The 20,769-nt window shown below is 46.8% G+C and overlaps 1 protein-coding gene across 1 annotated transcript in view; it reads left to right on the forward strand.

Moving 5' to 3' along the window:
* Window positions 1-20,769, forward strand: part of LRIG3 (leucine rich repeats and immunoglobulin like domains 3) — a 104,493-nt gene that overhangs the window by 46,582 nt on the left and 37,142 nt on the right. Inside the window, exon 1 of the mRNA XM_077265377.1 lies at window positions 6,787-7,153. Coding sequence (XP_077121492.1) covers window positions 6,975-7,153 — 179 coding nt within the window. The 5' untranslated portion in view covers window positions 6,787-6,974. Of the gene's footprint in view, window positions 7,154-20,769 lie in introns of the transcript that reaches the window.

The following is a 20,769-nucleotide window of genomic DNA, read 5'->3' on the forward strand; positions in this document are numbered from 1 at the left end:
GAGTGCGCCTTGGCGGCAACTTTCAGAGAAGGTCTCTCTGATGCCGTTAAGGATGTTATGGTGGGGTTCCCTTTGCCTGCAGGTCTGAATGAGTCCATGACAATGGCTATTCAGATTGATAGGCGTCTGCGGGAGCGCAAACCGGTGCACCATCTGGCGGTGTCTATGGAAAAGACGCCAGAAAGTATGCAGTGTGATAGAATTCTGTCCAGGAGCGAGCGACAGAATTTTAGACGGAAGAATGGATTGTGTTTCTATTGTGGGGATTCTACTCATGTTATATCGGCATGCTCTAGGCGTACAAAGAAGCTTGATAAGTCTGTTTCCATTAGCACCATTCAGTCTAAGTTTATTTTGTCTGTAACCCTGATTTGCTCTTTGTCATCCATTGCCACGGACGCCTATGTTGACTCTGGCGCCGCTCTGAGTCTTATGGATTGGTCCTTTGCCAATCGTTGTGGTTTTGATTTAGAGCCTTTGGAGACTCTTATTCCTCTGAAGGGGATTGACTCCACCCCATTGGCTAATAATAAACCACAATACTGGACACAAGTAACCATGCGTATCAATCCGGATCACCAGGAGATTATTCGTTTCCTGGTGCTGTATAATTTACATGACGATTTGGTACTGGGATTGCCATGGTTGCAGTCTCACAACCCAGTCTTGGACTGGAGAGCAATGTCTGTGTTGAGCTGGGGATGTAAGGGTATTCATGGGGACGTACCTTTGGTTTCTATTTCGTCGTCCATTCCCTCTGAAGTCCCTGAGTTCCTCTCTGATTATCAAGACGTCTTTGACGAACCCAAGCTTGGGTCGTTACCTCCGCACCGTGAGTGCGATTGTGCCATAGATTTGATACCGGGTTGTAAATATCCAAAGGGTCGTTTGTTTAATTTGTCTGTGCCGGAACATGCTGCTATGCGGGAATATATAAAGGAGTCTTTGGAAAAGGGACATATTCGTCCATCTTCTTCTCCCTTGGGAGCTGGGTTTTTCTTTGTCTCAAAAAAAGACGGCTCTTTGAGACCATGTATTGATTATCGGCTTCTGAATAAGATCACTGTTAAGTATCAATACCCATTGCCATTGCTTACTGATTTGTTTGCTCGTATAGAGGGTGCTAAGTGGTTCTCTAAAATTGATCTTCGTGGGGCGTATAATTTGGTGCGGATCAGGCAGGGGGATGAGTGGAAGACCGCATTTAATACGCCCGAGGGCCACTTTGAGTATTTGGTCATGCCTTTTGGTCTTTCTAATGCCCCTTCAGTTTTCCAGTCTTTTATGCATGATATTTTCCGCGATTTTCTGGATAAATTTATGATAATATATCTGGATGATATTCTGATTTTTTCTGATGACTGGGACTCTCATGTCCAGCAGGTCAGGAGAGTTTTTCAGGTTCTGCGGTCTAATTCTTTATGTGTGAAGGGGTCTAAGTGCGTTTTTGGGGTCCAGAAAATTTCCTTTTTGGGGTATATTTTTTCTCCCTCTTCCATTGAGATGGATCCCGTCAAGGTGCAAGCTATTTGTGACTGGACTCAGCCCTCCTCTCTTAAGGGTCTTCAGAGATTTTTGGGCTTTGCCAACTTTTACCGCCGATTTATTGCTGGTTTTTCGGATGTCGTTAAACCACTGACTGATTTGACCAGACAAGGCGCTGATGTTGCTAATTGGTCCCCTCATGCTGTAGAGGCCTTTCAGGAGCTTAAGCGCCGTGTTGCCTCTGCCCCTGTGTTGCGTCAGCCTGATGTGAATCTGCCTTTTCAGGTTGAGGTTGACGCTTCGGAGATCGGAGCTGGGGCAGTGTTGTCGCAGAGAGGTTCCGACTGCTCCGTCATTAGGCCTTGTGCCTTCTTTTCTCGCAAATTTTCGCCCGCAGAGCGGAATTATGATGTTGGGAATCGGGAGCTTTTGGCCATGAAGTGGGCGTTTGAGGAGTGGCGCCATTGGCTCGAGGGGGCTAGACATCAGGTGGTGGTATTGACTGACCACAAAAATTTGATTTATCTTGAGACTGCCAGACGCCTGAATCCTAGACAGGCGCGCTGGTCTTTATTTTTTTCTCGCTTTAATTTTGTGGTGTCATACCTACCGGGTTCTAAGAATGTTAAGGCAGATGCCCTTTCTAGGAGTTTTGACCCGGACTCTCCTGGTAATTCTGAACCCACAGGTATCCTTAGGGAGGGAGTAATTTTGTCGGCCGTTTCTCCTGATCTGCGGCGGTCCTTGCAAGAGTTTCAGGCGGATAGACCGGATCGTTGTCCGCCTGATAGACTGTTTGTTCCGGATGATTGGACCAGCAGAGTCATCTCTGAGGTACATTCTTCTGCATTGGCAGGTCATCCCGGAATTTTTGGTACCAGGGATTTGGTGGCAAGATCCTTCTGGTGGCCTTCTCTGTCACGAGATGTGCGAGTCTTTGTGCAGTCATGTGACGTTTGTGCTCGGGCCAAGTCTTGTAGTTCTCGGGCTAGCGGACTGCTGTTGCCCTTGCCTATTCCTAAGAGGCCTTGGACACACATCTCGATGGATTTTATTTCAGATCTGCCTGTTTCCCAGAAGATGTCTGTCATCTGGGTGGTCTGTGACCGTTTCTCTAAAATGGTCCATTTGGTTCCTCTGCCCAAGTTGCCTTCTTCTTCTGAGTTGGTTCCTCTGTTTTTTCAGAATGTTGTCCGATTGCACGGTATTCCTGAGAATATTGTTTCTGACAGAGGTACCCAATTTGTGTCTAGATTTTGGCGGGCATTCTGTGCTAGGATGGGCATAGATTTGTCTTTTTCATCTGCTTTTCACCCTCAGACTAATGGCCAGACCGAGCGGACTAATCAGACCCTTGAGACATATCTGAGGTGTTTTGTCTCTGCTGACCAGGATGATTGGGTTGCTTTTTTGCCATTGGCAGAGTTCGCCCTCAATAATCGGGCCAGTTCTTCCACCTTGGTGTCCCCGTTTTTCTGTAATTCGGGGTTTCACCCTCGATTTTCCTCCGGTCAGGTGGAATCCTCGGATTGTCCTGGAGTGGATGCGGTGGTAGAGAGATTGCATCACATCTGGGGGCAGGTTATGGACAATTTGAAGTTGTCCCAGGAGAAGACTCAGCGTTTTGCCAACCGTCATCGTCGTGTTGGTTCTCGGCTTTGTGTTGGAGATTTAGTGTGGTTGTCTTCTCGTTTTGTCCCTATGAGGGTCTCTTCTCCTAAGTTTAAACCTCGGTTCATCGGCCCTTATAGAATATTGGAGATTCTTAATCCTGTTTCTTTCCGTTTGGACCTCCCTGCGTCCTTTTCCATTCATAACGTTTTTCATCGGTCGTTATTGCGCAGGTATGAGGTACCTGTTGTACCTTCAGTTGAGCCTCCTGCTCCGGTGTTGGTTGAGGGTGAGTTGGAGTACGTTGTGGAGAAAATTTTGGACTCTCGTGTTTCCAGACGGAAACTCCAGTATCTGGTCAACTGGAAGGGTTACGGCCAGGAGGATAATTCTTGGGTCAATGCATCTGATGTTCATGCTTCTGATCTTGTTCGTGCCTTCCATAGGGCTCATCCTGGTCGCCCTGGTGGATCTGGTGAGGGTTCGGTGCCCCCTCCTTGAGGGGGGGGTACTGTTGTGAATTTGGATTCTGGGCTCCCCCGGTGGCCGCTTGTGGAATTGGACTTGTCATCCTCTTTCCTGTTTCACCTGATTCCATCAGTAGCGGGTGTCGCTATTTAAGCTCATTTCTCTGGTGGTTTCTTGCCGGTCAACAATGTTATCTGATGCCTCTCAGTGCTTGTTCCTGCTTCTAGACAACTACTAGATAAGTTGGACTTTTGTCCATGTTTTGTTTTGCCTATTTGTTCCAGTTCACAGCTGAAGTTTTGTTACTGTGTCTGGAAAGCTCTCGTTGATCAGGGATTGCTACTCTGGCGTTATGAGTTAATGCCAGAGTTTAAGGTAATCTCTGGATGGTGTTTTGTTAGTGTTTTTCTGCTGACCATGAAAGTATACTATCTGTCTTCTGCTATCTAGTAAGCGGACCTCAAATTTGCTAAGACTATTTTCCTGCTGCGTTTGTTGTTTCATCTGAACTCACCGTCATTATATGTGGGGGGCTACTGTCTTCTTTGGAATATTTCTCTAGAGGTGAGCCAGGTCTTATATTTCCCTCTGCTAGCTATTTAGGTCTTAGGCCAGAGCTGGGCATCTAGCGATAAATAGGAAATGCTACCTGGCTATTTCTAGTTGCGCGGCAGGCTTAGTTCATGGTCAGTATAGTTCCATCTTCCGAGAGCTTGTCCCTCTATAGGCTTGCTATGATCTCTGCCTGCAGAGATCATGATAGCCCCCATAGTGACGGCCATATAGTGATATGTGGGGGTACTAGGGCTCTGCCCGCGGCCCCCATAGTGACGGCCATATAGTGATATGTGGGGGTAGTAGGGCTCTAGCTCGCGGCCCCCATGGTGACGGCTATATAGTGATATGTGGGGGTAGTAGGGCTCTAGCCCGTGGCCCCCATGGTGACGGTTATATAGTGATATGTGGGGGTAGTAGGGCTCTAGCCTGCAGCCCCCATAGTGACGGCATATAGTGATATGTGTGGGTAGTAGGCTCTAGTCCGCGGCCCCATGGTGACGGCTATATAGTGATATGTGGGGGTGGTAGGGCTCTAGCCCACGGCCCCCATGGTGACGGCTATATAGTGATATGTGGGGGTAGTAGGGCTCTAGCCCGCGGCCCCATGGTGACGGCTATATAGTGATAAGTGGGGGTAGTAGGGCTCTAGCCCGCGGCCCCCATAGTGACGGCATATAGTGATATGTGGGGGTAGTAGGGCTCTAGCCCGCGGCCCCCATAGTGACAGCAATATAGTGATAAGTGGGGGTAGTAGGGCTCTAGCCCGCGGCCCCCATAGTGACGGCATATAGTGATATGTGGGGGTAGTAGGGCTCTAGCCCGCGGCCCCATGGTGACGGCTATATAGTGATAAGTGGGGGTAGTAGGACTCTAGCCCGCGGCCCCATGGTGACAGCTATATAGTGATATGTGAGGGTAGTAGGGCTCTAGCCCGCGGCCCCCATGGTGACGGCCATATAGTGATATGTGGGGGTAGTAGGGCTCTAGCCCGCGGCCACATGGTGACGGCTATAAAGTGATATGTGAGGGTAGTAGGGCTCTAGCCCGCGGCCCCATGGTGACGGCCATATAGTGATATGTGGGGGTAGTAGGGCTCTAGCCCGCGGCCCCCATGGTGACGGCCATATAGTGATAAGTGGGGATAGTAGGGCTCTAGCCCGCGGCCCCATGGTGACGGCTATATAGTGATATGTGGGGGTAGTAGGGCTCTAGCCCGCGGCCACATGGTGACGGCCATATAGTGATATGTGGGGGTAGTAGGGCTCTAGCCCGCGGCCCCCATGGTGACGGCCATATAGTGATAAGTGGGGATAGTAGGGCTCTAGCCCGCAGCCCCATGGTGACGGCTATATAGTGATAAGTGGGGGTAGTGGGGCTCTAGCCCGCGGCCCCCATAGTGACGGCATATAGTGATATGTGGGGGTAGTAGGGCTCTAGCCCACGGCCCCCATGGTGACGGCCATATAGTGATATGTGGGGGCAGTAGGGCTCTAGCCCGCGGCCCCCATAGTGACGGCCATATAGTGATATGTGGGGGTAGTAGGGCTCTAGCCCGCGGCCCCATGGTGACGGCCATATAGTGATAAGTGGGGATAGTAGGGCTCTAGCCCGCGGCCCCCTATGGTGACGGCTATATAGTGATATGTGGGGGTAGTGGGGCTATAGCCCGCGGCCCCCATAGTGACGGCATATAGTGATATGTGGGGGTAGTAGGGCTCTAGCCCACGGCCCCATGGTGACGGCTATATAGTGATATGTGGGGGTAGTAGGGCTCTAGCCCGCGGCCACATGGTGACGGCTATAAAGTGATATGTGAGGGTAGTAGGGCTCTAGCCCGCGGCCCCCATAGTGACGGCATATAGTGATATGTGGGGGTAGTAGGGCTCTAGCCCGCGGCCCCATGGTGACGGCTATATAGTGATAAGTGGGGGTAGTAGGACTCTAGCCCGCGGCCCCATGGTGACAGCTATATAGTGATATGTGAGGGTAGTAGGGCTCTAGCCCGCGGCCCCCATGGTGACGGCCATATAGTGATATGTGGGGGTAGTAGGGCTCTAGCCCGCGGCCCCATGGTGACGGCTATATAGTGATATGTGGGGGTAGTAGGGCTCTAGCCCGCGACCACATGGTGACGGCTATAAAGTGATATGTGAGGGTAGTAGGGCTCTAGCCCGCGGCCCCATGGTGACGGCTATATAGTGATAAGTGGGGGTAGTAGGACTCTAGCCCGCGGCCCCCATGGTGACGGCCATATAGTGATAAGTGGGGATAGTAGGGCTCTAGCCCGCAGCCCCATGGTGACGGCTATATAGTGATAAGTGGGGGTAGTGGGGCTCTAGCCCGCGGCCCCCATGGTGACGGCTATATAGTGATAAGTGGGGGTAGTAGGGCTCTAGCCCGCGGCCCCATGGTGACGGCCATATAGTGATAAGTGGGGATAGTAGGGCTCTAGCCCGCGGCCCCCATAGTGACGGCCATATAGTGATAAGTGGGGGTAGTAGGGCTCTAGCCCGCGGCCCCATGGTGACGGCCATCTGATGGAAGCCGAGGTGTAAGGTGCAGGACTGTAATCTCCGCTCAGCACTCTCCCTTCCCCCACACCGCGGCGCACGACTTGTTTTCATCACGTGACGGGGGCTGCGCTGGCCAATAGGAGCACAGCCCCGCACCCTTCCTGGCCCGGCCGGGGGGACTCGAAGGGGAAAGTTTCTTCACACAAGTTGGACTTTTCTTGTGCACAGACCGAGGCTGCAGGTTTCCCCGCTGCGACATTGCGGCTCCTTACGAGTGATGCCAGTGGTCCGGCTTGGAGGACGGAGTCACCGCTAGAGCCCGCGCTGTCACCGAGCACCATGAGCGCCCCCAGAAGGATCGCCCTCCCGCTCCTGCTGCTACTGGAGTGTGCACTTGGCTTGGGCTCTGATCGCGGGTCCTGCCCGGCTGCCTGCCGCTGTTTCGGGGATCTGCTGGACTGTAGCCGTGGGGACCTACATACGGTACCGGACAACCTCCCGGGATGGGCCGTGCAGCTGTGAGTATCCGTGGGAGGACGAGCGGCTGAGTGGGGCCCTGCGGGTGGCGGGCACGTACCTGCGGCTGTGCCGTGTCAGAGCTGCTCCTCACAGGGCAGAACCCTACTCTGGTCCATAGACGGGCAGTGGCCGGTGTTGTGCCGGAACTACTGGCTTTTCTCTATAAGTGCCATATTGTGCCCTCCATCGCTCCCAGCCGGGGGCTGCACACTGCTGCCAGTGGGGGCTACTGGAGCGGAGACCCCTCACTGGCCCATGGGGAATTGCATTCTGAGCTCCTTCCATATAACCGTGTGTGTAGACACTTGTGTGTGAGTGCGCCTGAGCCTATGCCCTATGGTCGTCACTCTGTGGGTACATTCCCAGGGTGAAGGCTTCTGTGGGTGCATGCCCAGGGTGAAGGCTTCTGTGGGTGCATGCCCAGGGTGAAGGCTTCTGTGGGTGCATGCCCAGGGTGAAGGCTTCTGTGGGTGCATGCCCAGGGTGAAGGCTTCTGTGGGTGCATGCCCAGGGTGAAGGCTTCTGTGGGTGCATTCCCAGGGTGAAGGCTTCTGTGGGTGCATGCCCAGGGTGAAGGCTTCTGTGGGTGCATGCCCAGGGTGAAGGCTTCTGTGGGTGCATGCCCAGGGTGAAGGCTTCTGTGGGGAGCCTGGAACAGTCCATGCAAACAAATTAAAACCACAATGGCTGCTGAAGTTAAAAATCAAAGCTCTTCTGTACTAGAAAAAAGGTTAAAATCTGCACAAACAACGCATCAGAGTGAAAAATGCATTAAAAAAAAAGCAATGATGGGAGGAAATTCTGTATTTTGGTGCCAACACCTACAGAATAAAAGCGACATGTGAACACTGCCTAAAACTTTCAGTAATGTAGGGAAAATTCCTTATGTAGTTCCTCAATCATCATGCATAAGGATAGTGCAAGAAGCTCCTTGATACAAGGCAGTAACCTCCGGGTATACACTTACCACATTAGGCGTTTTAAATATATACCATAGTTATACTATCTATCTATCTATCTATCTATCATTTCTTAGTAGTCACTGCATCTATTATTCTGTTAAAGGCTCTAACTCTTCAGTGTGGCCCCTTTTCTAAAGTCCCATTTCCTTTGAAACACCAGTTTGTAAAAAATAAAAAGTGACAGTTTTAGGCCAGGACACCTAGAAAACATCTGCCCCACTGACTATACACTTCTGGCTTCTGCTGAGGTTTATTGCCAAGGGTTTCAATCTGGTAGAACAATCTTGACCATTCCAAAAAAAAAAAAAAAAAAAAAAAAGCAAATCCCTCTGCCTGTCCGCATAGTAATTTGTCAAGCAAATTCTTGCCACACCTTGGTAATGTAACCCAATCCATGGAGGCTGGAGTGCAGCTTTCCCTTTGCTCACATCTACAGGCTTGCTGTTAATTCTATGTATGAGGCTGCATATTCATAAAGCAGATGTTTCACTTTCAAATTTGATACTTTTTTGTTGTATTTACATTGCGATCAGATAACACATTTTCCTAGAATATTTGCTTATGTAAATAAATAAATACTTTTTTTTGTTTTCTAAATTTGTTGTAAACGTGCTCTTGTTGATTTTCTACACACAAATAGTTCCCTTGCACTCTGCTGACAGGACAGGCGCTTGGCGTTCTTTATGAGGATTTTTATTGTCGCTGAAACAAATGAAGTCTTCAGCATTTACTAGCAGGACGTGTTTTAGTGGTTTTCTGTGCTTAATTGGGTTATCGTTTTGGTGGAATAAAAATACTTGGATAACTGGCTGTTGCCGTGGAAGGTGTGTGTGTGTATGTGTGTATATGTATATGTATATATATATGTATGTATATATGTGTGTGTGTGTGTGTGTGTATATATATATGTATATATATATATATATATATATATATATATATTTTTAGTCTGTCTACGTGTGAAAAGTCAGAGTGTCATATAAATTAAGTGGGTTGTCTATTACAATCTTCTGTTACTCAGTTTGTTGGCTCCAGCCTTTGCTTTCTTGCCCTGCAGCAATAAATTCCTTCGTCCACATTATACATGCAAGCATCACTACTGGTGGCAGTGATTAGCAGCAGCGGTCCAATGCATGTAGGCCTGAGTGAAGACCAGTGTTTCTCATGCCAGTCTTAATGAGGGGTAGAGGGCGAAGCATTAGGCTACGTTCACACGATCCGGATTTTGATCCGGATCCGTAGCGGATTTTCAGCTGCGGATCCGGATCAGTTTTCCATGTTGGTTACAGTACAATGTAACCCAATGGAAAACCAAAACCGCTGTGCTAACGATCCGTTTTTCCGCTGGAAAATCCGCGCGGATTTTCCAGCGGAAAAAAGAAGTAGCATGTCAATTCTTTCAGCGGATTCCGCACCGGTTTTCCAGCAGCTCCAATAGGAAACTGCTATTGGAAACCCGCAGTGGAAAACGCCGAAGAAAAAGGATCAGAAAACGCAGCTCAAATTCACTGCGGAATTTAGCTGCCGTTTTCCAAAAACGGGCAGGAAAAAAAAAGGATGGAAATCCTGATCGTGTGAACGTAGCCTCAAGTCACACGCTTTTTAATGAATTGGGCGAGGCACAAAGTGGTCTGCGCCTCCGTGCACTCCTTGCCACAAATCTTATGCCAGCTAGAGACTGGAGTAAGATTTGTGGCTTAAGGTACGCTAATGGCAGTCACTGTGCCCTCGTCCTCTTTCAGCTCTGCCTACTTTGTCAGAGCTAAGTGAAAATGGCTTGAAAAAAATTCCGCATAAAATCCGCGGCTGCGGATTCTGCCAGGAGATGTGGATTTTGTGCAGAAAATGCTGCACCTCTTTTCCTACGTGTGCACATAGCCTTAAAGCTTTGATGAATCGGGACCGTACAGCTCGTCATCACTGCTGGATAGTAACAGATCTGCAGGGACCATTGGAGTCCTGGAACTAGAGGAACAATCGTATTGGTGAAGGATTCTTTACTGTCCTGCAAAACTTATTAACCATTCAAACTTTCCAAGAGAAAATCTGCAACGTCGACCCGGACTATGCAGTTTCCTAGTGTTTACTAAAGATATCCTAATCTTTCACATTATGTTTTCCCATATTTATATATAACTTATGAATTCTATAATTTCTCATTCCATCACTGTTTCTCTGTAAAGAAGGGGAAAGCTGAGCATTGTCTGTGTGGGAGGATTTCTTTAAGACAGTGTTGAATTTTGTAAAACGTTGTAGTGAAATGCGTCTAATTTGTGAAAAATGTTCTGGTTGTTTCTAATAGTAAGATACAGATAAGGCTAATTGTGTTCAGTGACATCATCTGGAGGCCATGCTCTCTTCATCCGAGAACGGCTCTATTGACAACATATGGAAAAGTGCATTCCATTTCAATTGTATGATGAAGAGCTTTTGATTGCAATGTAGTCCAGAAGGCAAGCTGTTTGGTGTGTGCAGTGTGTGTAGTTTTTTTTTTTTTTTGTTTTTTGGGGGTTTTTTTTTTTTCCTTTCTAGACCCAAAAATTAGTTTTATGAATGATGTATTCCTTCTCCTACTCATCAATAAGCTATTAAATAGAGTCAAGTAAGTACCCTACGATGACAATAACCTATTGTTATCCCTGTTACACTTTATGGTCCTTTTGATTGTAACAGTTTTTCTTAAGGTACCTTCACACTAAGCGACTTTACAACGATAACGATAGCGATCCGTGACGTTGCAGCGTCCTGGATAGCGATATCGTTGTGTTTGACACGCAGCAGCGATCTGGATCCTGCTGTGAGATCGCTGGTCGTTGCTGAAAGTTCAGAACTTTATTTCGTCGCTGGATCTCCCGCTGACATCGCTGAATCGGTGTGTGTGACACCGATCCAGCGATGTCTTCACTGGTAACCAGGGTAAACATCGGGTTACTAAGCGCAGGGCCGCGCTTAGTAACCCGATGTTTACCCTGGTTACCATTGTAAGGCTATGTGCACACGTTGCAGATTATTTGCGGTTTTATAGCGTTTTTATAGTGCAAAAACGCTATAAAACCGCAAATAATCTGCATACATTAAGCATCCCATCATTTTTAATGGAATCCGCAAGTTTTGTGCACATGATGTGCGTTTTTCCGCATCAAAAACGCATTGCGGAAAAATAATGAACATGCTCATTAATTTTGCGGTTTTTTTGCGGATTTCCCACTGTCTAATGCATTGGGAAATGTCCGGAAAAAACCACGTCAAAACCGCGCATAAAAATGCATGCGGATTTCTTTCGGAAATCCGGCAGAAATGTCCGGATTTTCACAGGAATTTTCTGCATGAATTCCTGAACGTGTGTAGGGCGCCTTACAGTAAAAAAAACAAACCACATACTCACATTCCGGTGCCCGGCATCCGCTTCCCTGCCCACTCCTGTGTAAGTGCCGGCCGTAAAGCAGAGCGGTGACGTCACCGCTGTGCTCTGTGGGAGATGCCGGAGATGTTCGGCGCTGACACAGGATGCAGGAGGAGTGCAGGGAAGCGGACGCCGGGCACCGGAATGTGAGTATGTGTTTTTTGTTTTTTTTTTACTTTTACAATGGTAACCAGGGTAAACATCGGGTTACTAAGCGTGGCCCTGCGCTTAGTAACCCGATGTTTACCCTGGTTACCCGGGGACTTCGGCATTGTTGGTCGCTGGAGAGCCATCTGTGTGACAGCTCTCCAGCGACCACACGACTAAACAGCGACGCTGCAGCGATCGGCATCGTTGTCTGTATCGCTGCAGCGTCACATAGTGTGAAGGTACCTTTACTTTGCTGTCAGTAGATCTACATTCTTGATTTCTTACCATTCATTAATTTCTATCATGGATTTGTAGTATATACAGTTTTCAAAAAGGAATTGCCATGTCTTATCACACACTGTATCAGAGGAGTCTTCCCGATAGCACCACATTACTCGTCCAGGGCCTAATATCTGTATATTATTGATATTCCTGCAGCTCCCTAATGTGAAAAGGCTGGAAACAACCATTATGTGTAGTTATAAATTGGATTTTGCGACTTTTAATGGTCACAAGTAGGTATTTTCACTAGGTGGCACTGTGGCAGCTGGTTAAGAACAGCCACAAAGTAAGCATTTTTAAATCTAGTCCATTCTAACTACATGAAATCCTCCCCCTCCCTGGCTGGGTGGTCAAGAACATGGCAGAGAAGGTATATGTCAGAGCCAAGAGTGTAGTCTGGTTTCCTGCCAATAAAGTTTGGTGGCAACCTGCCTGTAAGCTGTGGACGAGGCTCCCACAAACCCAGTGCAGCAGCCAGAAAGCCTCTACTTACTGCTGTCACTGTCTCTCCTCCGCTTCTGATGGACGGTTTTGTTCTGTGATCCACCTCCCACTTAGATTATTTCATACTGCCATAACATCACTTTATAATAGATCTTCCTTCTGCCAGTGTATGTGTTAGCTGCGCAGTATTACGGCTGGATTTGTAAAAAAAAAAGTGTATTATGTTAACATCCATGTTTCCATTCGCTAACTGAGCAGCCTGGCTGCAGTCCTGTGTGTACAAACTGCCTGACTACAAGTCTTAAGGTACCTTCACACGAAACGACATCGCTAGTGATCCGTGACGTTGCAGCGTCCTGGCTAGCGATATCGTTTCGTTTGACACGCAGCAGCGATCAGGATCCTGCTGTGATGTCGCTGGTCGCTGAATAAAGTCCAGAACTTTATTTGGTCGTCCGATCGCCGTGTATCGTTGTGTTTGAAAGCAAAAGCAACGATACCAGCGATGTTTTACACTGGTAACCAGGGTAAACATCGGGTTACCAAGCGCAGGGCTGCGCTTAGTAACCCGATGTTTACCCTGGTTACCAGCGTAAAAGTAAAAAAAACAAACAGTACATGCTCACCTGCGCGTCCCCCAGCGTCTGCTTCCTGACACTTACTGAGCGCCGGCCCTAAAGTGAAAGTGAAAGCACAGCGGTGACGTCACCGCTGTGCTGTTAGGGCCGGAGCTCAGTCAGTGTCAGGAAGCAGACGCTGGGGGACGCGCAGGTGAGCATGTACTGTTTGTTTTTTTTACTTTTACGCTGGTAACCAGGGTAAACATCGGGTTACTAAGCGCGGCCCTGCGCTTAGCAACCCGATGTTTACCCTGGTTACCCGGGGACCTCGGCATCGTTGGTCGCTGGAGAGCGGTCTGTGTGACAGCTCTCCAGCGATCAAACAGCGACGCTGCAGCGTCGCTTCGTGTGAAGGTACCTTTACACTGGGGTTTGGAAACCTCCTCCCTAGCATCCAGTCTTTCAGATTAGGCAGATCCTCCCGTTGAAGATACTGATTTAAAAAAATAAATAAGTCGTTAATTTTTACACTGGCAACTGATGGTTTATAAGCTTATAGATCGTGTCCTTTCAGGAAGATTTTTCAGTAGTTACTAGTGATGAGCGAATATACTCGTTACTCGAGATTTCTCGAGCATGCTCGGGGGTCCTCCGAGTATTTTTTTTTAGTGCTTGGAGATTGTTTTTCTTGCCGCAGCTGAATGATTTACATCTGTTAGCCAGCATAAGTACATGTGGGGGTTGCTTGGTTGCTAGGGAATCCCCACATGTACTTATGCAGACTAACAGATGTAAATCATTCAGCTGCGGCAAGAAAAACTAAATCTCCGAGCACTAAAAAATACTCGGAGGACCCCCGAGCATGCTCGAGAAATCTCGAGTAACGAGTATATTCGCTCATCACTAGTCTAGATGCTTCAATACAAAAGATGGAGTCTGTCTTCATTGTGGCTAAGTACTTGCGTTGTTTCCTGAAACAGGTAGTCTAAACAAGTCCGCAAGTGGCCAGTGTGACTTTTTCAAAATTTCCCATTTTTATTTCAGCCAGATTGCATCATAGTGGAAAAAAGTTTCTGAAAAATATATTTAACACCTAAAACCTTATCTGAAGAATAGGTTATTTTCTGATAATGGCTTTTGTACCCGTTCATACTGATTTAAGTCTGCAGATCGTTTTATCAAGGAAGATAAATTGCCTCTTAGGGTACCGTCACACATTGAAATTTCCATCGCTACGACGTTACGATTCGTGACGTTCTAGCGATATCGTTACGATATCGCAGTGTCTGACACGCTACTGCGATCAGACACCCTGCTGAGAATCGTACGTCGTAGCAGATCGTTTGGAACTTTCTTTCGTCGCTTGATCACCCGCTGACATCGCTGGATCGTTGTGTGTGACAGCGATCCAGCGATGTCTTCGCTTGTAACCAGGGTAAACATCGGGTAACTAAGCGCAGGGCCGCGCTTAGTAACCCGATGTTTACCCTGGTTACCAGCGTAAACGTTAAAAAAACAAACCGTACATACTCACCCGTTGGTGTCCTTCAGGTCCCTTGCCGTCTGCTTCCTGCTCTGAGTGCCGGCCGGAAAGTGAGAGCAGAGCGCAGCGGTGCTGCGCTCTGCTCTCACTGTACGGCTGCACTCAGAGCAGGAAGCAGACGGCAAGGGACCTGAAGGACACCGACGGGTGAGTATGTACTGTTTGTTTTTTTACGTTTACGCTGGTAACCAGGGTAAACATCGGGTTACTAAGCGCGGCCCTGCGCTTAGTTACCCAATGTTTACCCTGGTTACCCGGGGACTTCGGCATCGCTCCAGCGCCGTGATTGCAACGTGTGACAGAAGTCTACGACGCTGGAGCGATGATTATACGACGCTGCGACGTCACGAATTGTGCCGTCGCAGCGATGAAAATTTCAATGTGTGACGGTACCCTTAGAGGTGCCCGGCGGTGGATTTCCCTCATTACAAACATATGAACCTAACGCCAAAGTGTTCTTTTATTAGTTGACCGTACAAGTCAGAGAAGTTGTCTCCCAACAAACCCATACACATGCATGTGTTTACAACATGGAGAGAAGAGAAAGCTGCTGCCAGACTCCTGGCTTATGTCTCCTGATGACAAAAGGAGCGGGCACTGAAAATCCAATCCACCAGCCTGATCCTTCTCTCCACCGACTTCTTTTGAAAGACAGTGGGTAACCTCTACAAACACATCATTTGCCCAGTCTGTCCCTTTTGGTTGGTCCATTTACACTGCAAGATTATGGTGAACTAGCGTTTTGGGGAACTCTCCTTTTTAATTCAAATCGCCCTACAAACAAGGGAAAACGCTTAGGGTGAAATTATCTTTTGTGTTATATCTGCTGTATAAATAGGACCCACGATGACATGCACATGAGTGTTCTACTATCTCCACTTGAAGAGGTTGTTTAAAGGTGTGAAAAATCAGCTAGCTGCAGGAAATATCACCTTTGAGGACCTTTCACTGGATTTTTACATTTAAATGAACTTCCTCCAGTTTGGTGCTGCTGCACTGGTTCTAGAGCAGTTCTGTTCCCTGGTTCCAAAGCTGCAAACTTTCAGTACAGTGCTTTGATTTGGCCAGAATCAGAGAATAAAAAGCAGCAACAGAGGTTCTATGGTACATGCCCACCTGTCTGAAGAAAAAAAGTGCACCTTTATTACAAGGAGACATAACTCTGTAATAAAGGGGCACAGAAGAAGGGGCATCAGATGAGTAATATTTTAATTCTTTAGCACTCGCCCAACCCCTTTAGGCTCATGCATAAGGCACTACAGTTTGTATGGCTCAGTATTTTTTACTTGTACAGCACTATCCTATTCCACAGCACTTATACTACATTGGGTGCCCCAATGGGGACAGGGATTGTAATCTACCGTATATACTCGAGTATAAGCCGAGATTTTCAGCCCAAAAAAATGGGCTGAAAGTGACCCTCTCGGCTTATACTGGAGTCAGTGTCGGCGTGGGGTCGGCGGGTGAGGGGGAGCGGCGGCTGTCACATACTCGCCTGCTCTTGGCGCTGTCCCTGCATGTCTCATGGTGTCCGGGCAGCTCTTCCTGTGTTAAGCGGTCACGTGGTACCGCTCATTAGAGTAATAAATATGCACGCATATTCATTACTGTAATGAGCGGTACGTGACCGCTGAACACAGGAAGATCCCGCCCGGCTCCCGGAGACCATCTGACAGTGAGACGCTGCCATCGACCGCGCCAGGAGCAGGTGAGTATATCAGGGGAGGGGGAGCATTGCGCGATAGTCACCTTCCTCGTTCCACCGCTGCACGCTGCTCTGTCTTCCATCCTCTGGCTGTGACTGTTCAGGTCAGAGGGCGCGATGACACGATTAGTGTGCGCGCTGCCCTCTGCCTGAACAGTCAGTGCCGAGGATGGAAGACAGAGCAGCGCGCAGCGATGGAATGAGGAAGGTGACTATCGCAAGTGCCGGGGGCCTGAGCGAAGAGTGGTGAGTATGTGATTTTTTTTTTTTTTTATTTTAATCGCAGCAACAGCAAATGGAGCAAATGTGTGGAGCATCTTATGGAGCCACAATGCATGGAGCATCGTATGAGGACACACTGTGTGGAGCATCTCATGGGGCCATAATGTGTGGAGCATCTTAATGGGGAATAATGTTTTGAGCATCTTATGGAGCCATAATGTGTGGAGCATCTTATGGAGCCATAATGTATGGAGCATCTTATGGGGCCATAATGTATGGAGCATCTTATGGGGCCATAATGTGTGGAGCATCTTATGGGGCCATCATCCTTTATGCAGCATTGTATGGGGCAAATGTTTCTATGGAGCATGTTATGGGGCCATTATTAACCTTTGTGCAGCATTATATGGGGCATATTTTAATATGGAGCATCTTATGGGGCCATCATGAACTGTATGGAGCATTATATGGGACTCCTGATTCAATATGGATATTCAAAAACACTTAGGTAACCTACTGATGTCTCAATTAATTTTACTTTTATTGGTATCTATTTTCATTTTTGACATTTACCAGTAGCTGCTGCATTTTCCACCCTAGGCTTATACTCGAGTCAATAAGTTTTCCCAGTTTTTTTTTGTGGCAAAATTAGGGGGGTCGGCTTATACTCAAGTATATACGGTAAATTCCCTATCAGTAGGTCTTTAGACAAATGGAGGTAATTCAAGCAAACTCCTTGCAGATGTTGCCCTTGATAGGATTTGAACTCAGGACCGCAATGATGCAGTAAAGTTACAGTACTAACCACTGAGCCATTTGGCGATTTGCTTACTAAATCCTGTAATGTGTACAAAGATCTATTTTCTGCATGTATAGTCACATGAGATGGAGTGTTTTCTTTTTTTTTATATATTTTGTTGGTAAATATGAAGTCCAACAGAAGAAATGGGTGGAAGAACCATAAATGGCTTATGGCCCTGTAAGTCTGACTGCGCTGTGTTGGGAGTTGACAGTTAAAGGGGTCATCTACTACTAGGACAACCCCTTCTCAATCTAAATATTTGCCCTGTTAAAATAAATACACTTTAATCTCTTTAATCCTCTCCTCCTGTTCCTCACCTTTGCAGCGGTGTTGGCACTCTCATTGGGATAGATCACTTGAGACCAGTCGCAGCTGTTGGTTCCTCTTGATTTATATGTGTGAAGCCAAGGACAAGGGACTCTAGTATCAATATGGTTTAACAACCTGACGGTAGCTCCAGGAATCTAAATGCCGACACTGCTAGAACTTTGTCAGAACGAGGGGGGTGGTATGTGTATTTATTTTAATGTGGCAGACATTCAGGTAGAGAAGGAGTTGTCCTGGTAGTGGACAGCCCCTTTTAAAATGGATCTGTGAAAAGGATCAACTTTCCTAAGCAGTGTATAATAATAATAATAATAATAATAATAATATCTTCTCAATCATATTTTGCTGTGCTTCTGACATTGTGAGCAACATTGGGGACAGCAATGACAATCGGCATGTAGTTGGAATGTGGGCATAAACCAGAGAACCCGGAGGAAACCCATGCAAATACGGGGAGAACATACAAGCTCCTTGTAGATTTTGTCCTCGGTGGGATTTGAACCCAGGACCCCAGCCCTGCAATCTGCAGTTCTATATGGGCATGCAGGTCATAGAAAGTTAAAAAAAACCAAAAAAAACTGATAAGTTTATATGAACGATCCAATGACTTGCAGAAAAATCCTTATTGTTAATATGTAATTGAAGCTTTAAGATCTCTGGGTGAGACAGAGCACTTGGAGAGGATCTGCCTCCAGAGCTTATTGCAATGTTTTCTTTATGTAAATTGAGCCCCTAGCTGCATATGTAGTGTCAGCCTCTGTTTATGAAGGCTCAGGTATGCGCAGATTGCAACTGTCCTCACTTTGCGTCACGTTCTGCCCTTAAGGGCACTGGCTTCAACTTCCTTCTGCACCGCCACTGGGAAGTAAGAGGAAACGATTGCCCATAGATACCCAGAAACAAGGGCGGAGGTGATATGCACACTCCAGCTATTGTGACCAAAGTCTGATGTCACAAATGCATTGAGGGGATCAATTTACATAGAGGCATCAATGAGCATTAAAATAAGCTCTGGAGGCAGCCTCTGGGGAAGTTCTGTCCTGCCCAGCGTTCAGAACACCTCCATTACATATTGCACAGAAATGTTACTTTTTGTTAAGTCCCCAGAATGTTTGGAGACCCACGTCCGATCCATACTTGAACTGTGACACACAGTTGTGTTAATGCCACATGTCTCCTTTTTCTTGGCACAATTTGTGAAACATTGTGTTGCAATCCTTTTTTTTTTTTTTTTTCCTCCCCCTGGTTTTCCTTGCTCCTCTCTGTGTCCACTCACGTCTTGCAGGGGAAGTGCCGTCAGCCCACCATTTTCTCTCAGGAAATTGCTACTAATCGCTCACACATGTCAGTAAATAGTCAGACCAGGTAGTAAGCAATCCCTCTGACACAGAAGTGTGTGGTTCTCTTAAATGAGCGTGATCCCGTGTGAGAAGTTGGACAGTGGGCACACAATGGTATCTCATGTTATTAACAAGTCCATTTCTATTCTGTTCTGCTCAAATGAAATCTGGCCTCTTGACAGGTTACTGAAACTTTTTCCCTCCTGTTACACGAGGTCTTTTTTTCCTTTATTAACTTGTTTGAATGATATACAGCATGTAAAAACTTGATTTTGTGTGCAGCAGTAACGGGGATTCTTGTTTTCTACATTTGGCTTTGTTTCCAGAGGACTCGGCCAGCACATTTGCTGTTTACTTAGCTGCAAACTTGAATATGTGTCAAATAAACACACATCTCACAAGGCAGATTCAGTTGTGTTCCTTTCAGGTGAACATTCCTAAAATTCATTGAGGAACATTGCATCTGTGTAAATAAGGCCAGAGCTGAAGACAGAAACCCCACTGTGTTTACTCAATTACCAGCTGTGACATTTGGCCCTGGAGTCACAGGGCTTCATCTCTGTAGGTGTGAGGGCCACATGTGGTCAAGCTGCTCTCCAAACAATGCATCTACAATTGTGGACTTAAAGGAGGAGTCATCTGGGGATAAATGTGATTATTTTTTTGCCATTAGTCCCCCTTCCCATTCACTGAGACATGTGACTGGTGCAGCCAATTGCTTGCCGCCGCGGTAACGTGAGAGCGCTGTCTTTAGGTGGAGGCAAAGTCCTCAATGATACTTTGTATAGGTATCCATCCCTTGTTGCCAGTGTAACTAACTACCTTAATGTGGTTTACATGTGTTGAGCGTATGTATGTTTTTTTGTTTGTTTGTTTGTTTTTTCTTTGGGGGGGGGGGGGGAGAGAGTTGACAGTAGGTGGTGTATTTAGTGCCAAATAATTTTGATACCCACAAGTGTAAAAAAAAAAAAAAAAAAAGAATAGTAAAAGGATTGGATTCCATACTTTTTTTTTTTTTTTTTTCTCTTGCATATTGACAGCAGGCTACATGTATTTTACTGCCCACGTTGTAGATTATGAAATGTCAGAACACTGTTAGGCTATGTGCACACGTAAGAAAAGAGGTGCAGAATTTTCGGCACAAAATCCGCATCTCCTGGCAGAATCCGCAGCCGTGGATTTTGTGTGGATTTTGCCACTGCGGAGTTTTAACATGGAGTGGTGCAGAAATGTTGCAGATCCGCACAAAAGAAGTGACATGCCCTTCTTTGAAATCCGCAGCAATTCTGCACTGATTTTTCCGCACCATCTGCACAGCTATTTTTTTACCCCATTGATTTACATTATACTGTGCATCACAGTGCGGCTCTGCAGCGTTTCTGGGCGGAAAAATCCACTGCGGATCCGCAGAAAATCCGCATCGTGTGCACAAAGCCTTAGTGTCCAGTTATTTCCAAATTCAGATGTCTTTCGTGTTACTGCAATCTTTAGTTTTTTTGACTTTGCTAAAATGAAAAACGCAGTCTGCAAATGTAGCCAAGACCAAAATAAAAATAAGAGCTGGATGCATTTTTTTTTTTTTTTCAGGGAACAGAACATAACAAATGATCATCCATTGACAGATCAATTTTTTTTTTCTTATTTTTAAATCGTAGATATGTTACAAAATGACAAGTGTACATGCGAACAGAGCCTAAATATAGAAGCTATTTATTCAAAATCTATCCTTTTGGGGCTATGGGTTTTATATTAATGTGTACTTTTTCAAAATGTCTAGATAATGTTAAAAATCCCATCTGCCAGGGTTTTCTTTTTTCTCCTTTTCTCCCTCACCTTCCTGCAGTTAATTTTTCAATTTTTTTTTTTTTTTTGCTT

This window comes from Ranitomeya variabilis, chromosome 5 (genome assembly GCF_051348905.1).
Source record: "Ranitomeya variabilis isolate aRanVar5 chromosome 5, aRanVar5.hap1, whole genome shotgun sequence".
Classification (NCBI taxonomy): domain Eukaryota; kingdom Metazoa; phylum Chordata; class Amphibia; order Anura; family Dendrobatidae; genus Ranitomeya; species Ranitomeya variabilis.